Below are 9108 nucleotides of genomic sequence, written 5' to 3'. Positions count from 1 at the left end.
GGGGAATGGCTCCTGCCAGACGAGCACCGTGTCCCGAGCGCAGAGCACTTCACCTGCCACCTGCCCTAGGCCCCGTCAGAGACTGAAATAGTTCATGCCTCAAACATTGATATAAAGTTTTGCTTATTATAACAAAAACTGTATAAAGAAGCTACAACAAAAGAAGCGTCCCTGAAGACACCTGACTGGGACTTTGGACTATAAATTAAACCACTAAGATTAGATAAAGGGAAAAACCATTCTTTAACCATCTCAGGCCTAGGGAAAAACAAACGAAGCTGAAGGAGAAGAATGCATCCACAAGAAACGCAAACACAGCAGAGATTCTTCCCTGAGTTTGGGGTGGGGGGGACCACAGCCCACAGAAGCCAGGTTTACTCCCCCCAAAATGAGGAGGGGCAGGAGGTTTCGGGTGTAACCTCTGGTCAGAGGCAGGGAACACCCATCCTCCCTAACACAAACTGGCCCAGCTGTGGAACCCCCAGCCCCACAGGCCACATCCCCCGTGGGAGGCAGCTGAGGCAGTGACATAATCCATCAAAGACCCCCCAAAGTGCCCCCCAGAGTCATTCCTGAAGCCTTGCACCAGAGGACTGCACGTGGTATGACAAACCTGGAGTCTGTTGTAAGAGACAATGGCAAACTCCCCCCGCCCAGAGAGGTGCCTGGGTTTTCCTACCTAGCCTGAGTATGTATTAACCCATTGGATTCTATGCCTTCCGGGGGGACCTTCACCACCAAGATGACCAGATGGAGAGGATCAATGGAACATCGTTGGGCTCCACAGATGGTGATATTTTCCTTATTCTGTCCCTGTCACTCTCTTTCTGTCCCCCCCACCTATTTTCTACTTCTTTCTTTCACTCTCTCTCTCTCCCACAATATTGTCACTGGCATATGGTCTCCTTTGCACCTTAATTTGGGCAGAGGCATTTCTAAGAACTTCGGTAACCAGAACGTAACAGTCCCCCATGTACACACCCACATGAGAAGGGAACCAAAGGCTTTACAAGCCAAGAGCTGTGCTCTAAACTTCACAAGTCTGCAGGCTGGGTGAATAATGCAGCAGAGGATGGCCCACTCCACCCAAAGAAACAACCCCTTGGAGAGGGAAATGAAGATTACAGAACCACAGAATCAATTAGGAACAGACCTCTGACATCAGCAAATCCAACCTATGACCAAACAGCACCATGTCAACCAGACCATGGCACTCAATCTTTCCAGTCTCTCCTTAAACACGTCCAGGAATGGTGAATCCACCACCTCTCTGAGCAGTCCGTTCCAATGTCTAATCACCCTTTCTGTGAGGAAATTCCTCCTGATGTCCAACTTAAACACAGAAAACATGTATTTGATATGAGTGGAGCAGGAAAGGGAGCCCAGAGATGGCTGTGCAAGAGGGACGGAGGGAAGATCACAGAATCTCAGAATGGTTTGGGTAGGAAGGGACCTTAAAGACCATCTAGTTCCAACCTCCCCACCATGGGCAGGGACAAGAGCTCAGCATCACCATGGTGGAGGTAGTGTGACATAAAGAGGAGCAGGGAAGGGCTGAGGAGGCAGCAAAGGCCCCTGGAGAAGGGGAGTAGGGAGTGGAGAAGGTTGACAGTATAAAGGACATCCAGATCGTGTTCTTCTGCAGCACGGAAGTTGCCCCGAAGACTTTCGGCTCCTGTGGCATTCTGGATAAATATAGCTGCTGGCCCTGTGGCTAAAAATAGCTGCTGCACACACTGCAGTGGTGTGAGCTGGCAGAGCTGCCCCCACACTCCCCTGCTCCCCCCCTGCTCCTCATCCCTCCCTCAGCGAAACACAGCCCGGTGCCAAAACCCCCTCCCAGCAAAACTCCCTCCAACCTTGTGGGTGGGAGACGACGAAGGAATTTTCCTGGAAAAGCTGGGCCTGGACTCAGGATTGCCGCCAGAGGGTGCAGCCAGCTCGGCCGTGGGGACACGGGACACGGCGTCCAAGGTCCAGGGCACCCTTGCCTCGGCCGCAGGAGGGGCTCGGGAACTGGGAAAGGAGGGTGACAAAGGGGTCGAAAGCAGGAGGGGCCGTTCCTGCACCTCACGCTCTACAGCCTGGAACAGAGCTGGGAGGGGAGGGAGGGAACAGCCAACAACGAAGCTGGAGTGGCAAAGGTCCTTGATGGGAAAGGTCAGGGTAGGTTGGTGCTATTTGTTACACAGGACTCAGATGGAAATGCTAAAATTTTCAATAGGAGAAAAATGATTTTGAATAATCTGTGCAATATAAACCCTTCACAGCTGCTAAACAGAGAGGCACCTGTCCTGGCCGGGAGATCCAGGAGCTATGAATGTCCAGAGGCTGGGAAATATCCCCCGGGTAACAGTGCTCCAGGTCTGCTTCCTGTCTTTTTTCCTGGTGCTGGCATGGTACCTCTGTGAGGAGGCTGCTGGAAGAGCCTGGCAATTACTGGCTTTGGGAAATCACAATTCAGAGCAAAATTTGTGAAAAACCAAACACACCGCCACTTCTAAAGGGATGAACTCCGCAAGTTAAATCCAGTTTAAGCTCTTCCCTCAAATTACATGGACAGGCTTGCTTGGCACCCCTTGTGACACCCATCTCAGTCCTGGCAGGGTTGTCTTTACCTGTATAACTTCCTTGGCATTTCATCCTGCTGGAACAAAGTTGGATCAAAGGCCCGTTCCTAGCAGATGAGGATGCTGAGCATGAATTGCCACTTCCCAAGTGCTGCTGCCCTGTCCCCATTCCTCTGCGCTTTTGTGCCCAGCTCTGTCTTTTCCAGAGGCAGTTTTGGGCTTTTCATGCCAGGCATTTGCCTATATTTTACAGCACATACCCACTGCTAGGAGCAATCCATTACTCCAGGAATACTCTGCTAACTTCCCCCGTCACCTGGTGTTTTCCCCTCCAGGTATATGAGGGCTTCCATCAGGTGAATCTGGTTGGACAACAGAAGATCAGGGCAACCTTTCAAAAAGAGGGGGGGAAATCTTCTGGGCCAGTGAATTGGAAATGCATAAACAAGCAAGACAAGGTCAATGGCAAAAAGAGTGTCCAGAGCAAACAGGGAAGGTAAAAGGAGCCTTTTTGCAAACCTCACATCCAACCCCAGGCAAACAGGAAGAAGCTCGGAATGCCCAAAGCTGTGGGCAGAGGGAGCGTTCTGTGCACAGGTGAGGTCTCAGGTTTGGCAAATGGGATGTTTTGATGACATTTCTCCAGCTGGCTGCAGGCAGGTGGTGAAAGCTGGTCAGCTTCAGAGAGGGGACTGTCTCCTGCTGGTGGTCGGTGGGGCAGAGGCAGGTGGGCAGGCCCAGGGCAGTGATTGGCCTGCTCTGCCCCATTCCAGGCTCCCTGGACTTTTCCTCACAGCTGCCCCATGGACCAAATGCTCCCTGTAGGATGGCAGGGGTCCAGTGGGAAGGAAGAGGGGTAGGGAAGGGGCTCTGTGAGACAGTCCTGCCCCAGTTTGCCATGCTGAGACAGGCAGCATGGGTATATATACATGTCTGTGAGTCCTCTCCTCATCAGGTTTAATCCAACATCATCCAGAGCTAAGAGACATCCCTCTGATTAGTCCAAGGATGGGTACAACGGTGCTGCCTGGGGAGACTTTAGGATGCCACAAGTGCCCCTGCTCTGCACTCGCCCAAACCCCTTGTAAGCCTCTGCATCTTTGTCCTGCCCACTCTGATCATCAGGGCAGTTTGGCCTCCATAACTTTGCAATATCCCAGACAGGCTGGAAGAGGGATAACATTCCTCCCTTCACCCTCCTCTAGAGAGCAGCTCTTCCACCTGGGCCAGGCTGAAGGCCCCATCCTTCTTTGCCAAGCCTAAGCTGCTGGAGACTCTGTTTCTGGCTCACAGCCATCTCTGCAAAACCCCAAATCCTCTCCTGTATCAGCAGCCTCACACACGACATTCCCTCTGCCCACAGAAATGTCCTGCACATCATCCTGTGACAGCCTCAGTGGCACCAGTGTGGCTGCAGCTCTCTAGCCATGCTCCTGGAGGCTCTGCTTCAGGGAAAGAAGGATTTTGAGTCTCCCAGGGATGATGGATTCCTCTAGACAAACTGCCTGGCCCATCCTTGCCCCATAGCTCTCCATTTTGCCTGGATAAGCTGATTGTCCCCACATGCCAGGGAACTCTGCTTCAGCCAAGGTGGAACCATGTCAGTTCAGGGCAAAGAATCACCTGGAAAAGCCAATTCAGACACTTCCTGGCTGTTTTTAAACATCAACACTGGCTATTTTATACCCTATACATAAAAATCTACTTTTAGCAGAAATCAACAAGGTCCCATTTATATTTATTCTCTCCCCAACAAACCTCATTTTTCATTTCCAGTTTTTTGGTGGCTTGAGAAGACAAGCTGTTTCCCATGGATGGCAGCACCAAAATCACCCTATTTTGGTCAGGCTGGACCAGTCACATGTATTTATAGGCAGCATATCTGTACATGCCAGACCATAAATTGGTCACAGATTCCACCCAGAAAAGGGTGGGAAAACCCCAACGGTGAAATGCAATGGTCTCTGCAGTTAGGGTGATCTTTGTATCCATGCGAAGAGCCACAGGGAGTCGGTATCTCTCTCCACTCCACCCCAGGGCTGTGCCACAATGTTGTTCCTTTTTCCTGGGATCGCAGCATGCTCTGTGCCAAGGTGCTCCCCAGCTCCTCTTTTCCTGCACAATGCAGCAGGATGAGTTAGCCAGGCTCAGTGTGCTGTGGTGACAGGCTTCATCCTACCTGCCATTGCCATCTACAAATTGGGGCTCATCCCAAGGCAAGTTTTGGGGAACCAGGGGTGGCCAGGCTCATGTCAGCCCCCAGCACGGGGTGAGCAGGGACCAAGCATGGGCTGTTCTTTCCCTTGGAGGAAACCCCAGCTCAAACAGCTCCTGCAACTGCCTTTGGGTTTTGTTCCATGCAGATCTTCCCTAGCCCTCCAGAGCCAAGCATACAGCAGACATTGGGAATTTTACAAGAATGCCATTTTGTGGGAATTCATCCCTTATTGTGCTGTGATCCAGGCAGGTGCAACAAGAAGATTTATCAGCTTTATTCATGTCAGTTGCCTGGCTATAAGGATTGCAGGGATCTCCTTGTAAATTCTCTGGCTCCTGCAGCAGCAGAGCCCACAGATTGACAGTGTGGTGACACCTTTTTTTACGGGATAACATGGTTTGTGGCATTAATCCTTGTGGAGTGGTAGAGAAGCATAAAGGATGTCAGTAGCTGAGGTTTCTTTAGGAAAAGGGAGAGGGCTTGAGCAAGCTCCTTTGCTCTTGGGGCAGCTTTTGAGAAAGAGCAGCTTTCACTCCCAGTGTGGGGAGTTTCTTCCCCTTGCCCCCCAGATTTCACTAGAGTGAAAGCAGAGCATAGAATAAAACTGTGTCCTTAAAAAAATGGGCCTCACAGACAGGCAGCCTTTGTCCGAAGGTGTAATTACAGGATAAATATGGGATGCAGACCAAGAAATGCAGTCTGGTCAGGCATGCAGTCTCTTAGAAAAACACAACAGAAAACAAGGTTGTCATTTAATGCTGAAATGTCTGTATGTTCTGCAGCCCTCATGGGTCCCTCACTGGCCCATGGGTCTCCCCAGTGACCCAGTGTTTGGATGTTTGGATGGTGCAGCTGTAGCCATAGACCAGCTCCCTGCAGGAACCACACCAAGCCCCACGATGGAGAGAAGGGCAAGGGTGGATCTGGCCTCCAGCAGAAGCCAGCAGGGCTGGGTGAGGGCAGGCAATTGCTGGGATGATGGGTTTCCTTCCCTCCAGCCCCTGTGCAGAAATCCCATCTGATAGTGCTGTGAGGAGGGATTAGCTCATCTGATCCCATTAAATGGAGCTGGAACAAGTGAGGGGAAGGGAATGGGGGGTTAGAGCAGCTGGCAGAGCAGCCACCACTTCTGCTGTTTGGGACAAACCTCATGCCAGGCTGGAAAAAGGCCTTTTTATGGATTTCTGTGGGCCAGCCTGGTGGCTTGGCTTCATGGCCCATCAGGGCCACCTGGGTGTTGAACTGCAGGGCATCTAAAGTGGCATTTTAGAGACTTGCCCACCTTGACTGCTCTCTTACTTGGCACCAGCAGCTTCTGCCTCAAGCAAGGGCTGCCTCTCCACAGCAAGCCCAGCCGTGCCAGCATGGCCCCAGCCAGCCCTGAGTGCTCTGAGAGGGAGGCAGAGAAACAGCGGGATGTACCTCCTGTCCAAAGTCAGCTCCAGATTAGACTGGCAGGAGGGAATAATTTCCCAGAAAGATCCCATTTAGAGGGGAACGGCACATCCATCATTTATTAAAGCTCTCACTGGTTCTACAATCATCTTGTGTCACCTGCAATGACTCCAAGGAGAAGCAGCGGTGGCTGATGGCTCTGTCGCATGGGACATGTGTCCCCTTGCTGGTCTGGGCTACTTGTGGAAAAGGTCTCTCTGGTGACAATCAGCGTCACCACAATGTTCCCGAATTCCCCCCAAAGCACAGCTGTAGCAGGCTGGGAGGTGAGCCTGGAGGCAGTACAGCTGCAGGTTGGGGTTCTTTTATTTGCTTATTTTAAACCAAGCTTTAGTACAGTTTTATTTCTGAAAGCTTAGATCTTTTGAAAAGAGGATTGATTTTTTTTTTTCCCATTGGTGTCTATGAGAAAGGGTGAGGCTGCATCCATTGCAGCTCCTGGTGTGGGCTTCCTGCGGGGTCTGTCTGGATGCATGTATGTCCTTGCTCTAAGGCATTGTCTCTTGCTATGACTTTCCCAATGCGTGCTTTTCCTCCCAAATCCATGCCTTTCGTCCTCTAGGGAACGAGCCAGGCAAAGCCTGGCAGCAGCCAGAGCAGGGTGAGCAGGAGGCCCCTCCTGTGGGGGGACAAACCTCCCCCCAGCCAGCTCAGGGGGAATTCAGCTGCTCTAGTCTCGGAGCCGTGTTCCCTATGGCTTCCCGATGTGCCTGGCACCGGGCGGGAGTCCGTGGGTTTAATGGGAGCAATTAGCCCCGCGGAAATCTGCATGGGTCGGGGGCATGTTTTCTCTCTGTCCTGTGACGTTTTTGACGGGAAGCTGGAGGGTGTCCAGGACCAAATGCTTATGCTGGGCTAGCAGTGGCAGGCTGGAGCCAGCCGGGGCTGAGGCAGCGCAGGTGAGAACGGCGGCTGTCGTCGTCCCCTCTGGCTTCGGCTCAGCCCAGCTCCCAGCCCCCTCGCCGATTGTTTTCCTTGTTACTGGATTTGCCTGTCCTTGTCCCCTGAACCCGGCTTTCCAAGCCCCGATGCGCCTCTACCCATGGCGGGACGGGAGGGGGATATCGGGCACTTACCAGTGTCCCCCTCTTCGGCTGTGGCAGCTCAGTAGCTGCTCACCCCTCATGCTGTTTCACAAGCAATTACCCTAAAATTTCTTTTCTCTGCAAAAGCCAACCTACTGGTGCTTTTCCAGAGGCATTTACCAGTAACCTGCGTCCAGCTGTGCTGCCCCTCATGCTGGCTGAGCTCTGTGGGCTTTTCCCAGCGCGCAGCTGCGGAATATCCATCTGACCTCAGTGACCCCGTTGCTTTCCCAGCAGGAAGCCTCCAAACAAAACCCGATTCACTCAGCAGCCCCAGGGCTGCTTGTGATGCCGAGAGCTGCGTGTGAGGCGGGGAGGAGGCTGACGCTGCCTGTGAGCGATGAGAGTATGCCAAAAAATCCCCACTTTCGTGTCCTTTCCCCATCCAGCTGGCACCGAGCACCCTGAAATCACACCTTGAAGCCAGATGCCGCCCGTGCCGCCTCTGTTCTCCCTCTTGGGTCAAAAACGCAGCTTTTGTGAGCTCAGCCCAGCCGCAGTCCGTTGCCGAAGCCCCAGCGCATTCCTCCCGGGCTGCAAAGCGCAGCCCAGCGTGGCCAGACGCCGCCTCGTTTCATTTATTTATTTTTGCTTTTGGTCAACAGCTCTAGTTGGGAAGAAGGGGACATGCAGATGCTGGGACCCCTCAGGATTCCTAGGCAAGCCTTAGGTGGAGACAACCACTCTCCACCAAAATGCTTAGCTTCTCCCTCAGGTGGCTGCCATAACCCAAAATACTTGGGGGCGAAAAAGAATGAGCTACAAAGAGAGCTAAAAATAGGCATTTTAATTAACGAAATACGAATTGGAGGGGGCAGCTCGGCACTGGGTCAATGTCTGCACATGACAAACAGCCTGAAACTCCCTGGGCCTCTACCAGGTTTGGTCACTCACGAGTGCTGTTGGCAGGTATTTCTGGGGCTCCCCCCAGGCAGAGGACACCCACCAATACTAAAAGACAGGAGGTGCTTTGGACTCTGTGCTGGTGGTTTTGTTTTTAATCGAATGTCTGACTGTCCTTCAGCACTGCTGAAGTTCGCAGTCGCTGTTGCACGGGGAGCTGGGGGTGTTACAGCCCGTCAGTCCCTGCGGGTTCTCCAGAACTCATACAGAAGGACACGTGGTTGTCTCCCGCCAAAATGTGACCTCTCTCCTGGGTGTCTCCCTTTGTGCTGTGTTGTGCTGCTCTGATTTTTGGGCTTAGCTCCTTGACCAGCCTTCCCCTCCTTTTCACATCATAAATAAATAAATTCACCCGGTATGCAAATACACAGGAAAAAAGGAAAAAAACCCCAAACCTCCAAAACCAAGTTTGAAGAGCACCAAACCATAAAGTCACCTCATTTTGTTGCAGCCCAAGTGCCATCCAGGGCTCTGTGGGCAGTTTCCAGTCTGTGCTGGTGTATGAAGGCACTAAACCAGTAAGGTCTCTGGAGTCTGGGTGCTTGCTGACACCACAGGGATTTTGTCCTTGCCCCATCCCAGCTGGCATGGGGGTAGCAAGGCAGAGGTGCTTGGTCCTGTTCCCGTCTGCTTGGCCTCACCCTCTTCTTCCTCAATGCAGCTCCCGAGCTGGGGAGGTGGCCCTGCTGCCGACCCCACCGCCCCTCACCCTTACCACTTCCCCATTCCCGGAAAAATTGTGTAATTGAGGCTCTGCAGGATCCTGCGGCCAGCTCTGCCAGGATGCTCCGGCTCCCGGGGCTGCCATCTGGCAGCAGCGAGAAGCCTTTTCGGGAGCAGGGACCCCCAGGTCGTCTCCGGACCGGCCGGGAGCACG

The 9108-nt window shown here is 52.7% G+C and overlaps 1 protein-coding gene across 1 annotated transcript in view; it reads right to left on the bottom strand.

Moving 5' to 3' along the window:
* Window positions 1-258: 258 nt before the first annotated feature.
* CHST3 (carbohydrate sulfotransferase 3) overlaps window positions 259-9108 on the bottom strand; it is an 18829-nt gene continuing 9979 nt past the window's right edge. Inside the window, exon 3 of the mRNA XM_017746180.1 lies at window positions 259-278. Coding sequence (XP_017601669.1) covers window positions 259-278 — 20 coding nt within the window. The remainder of the gene's footprint in view (window positions 279-9108) is intronic.

The sequence above is a fragment of the Corvus brachyrhynchos genome, unplaced genomic scaffold, assembly GCF_000691975.1.
Source record: "Corvus brachyrhynchos isolate BGI_N302 unplaced genomic scaffold, ASM69197v1 scaffold279, whole genome shotgun sequence".
NCBI classification, from domain to species: domain Eukaryota; kingdom Metazoa; phylum Chordata; class Aves; order Passeriformes; family Corvidae; genus Corvus; species Corvus brachyrhynchos.
This window is presented reverse-complemented; position numbering and strand designations above follow the sequence as displayed.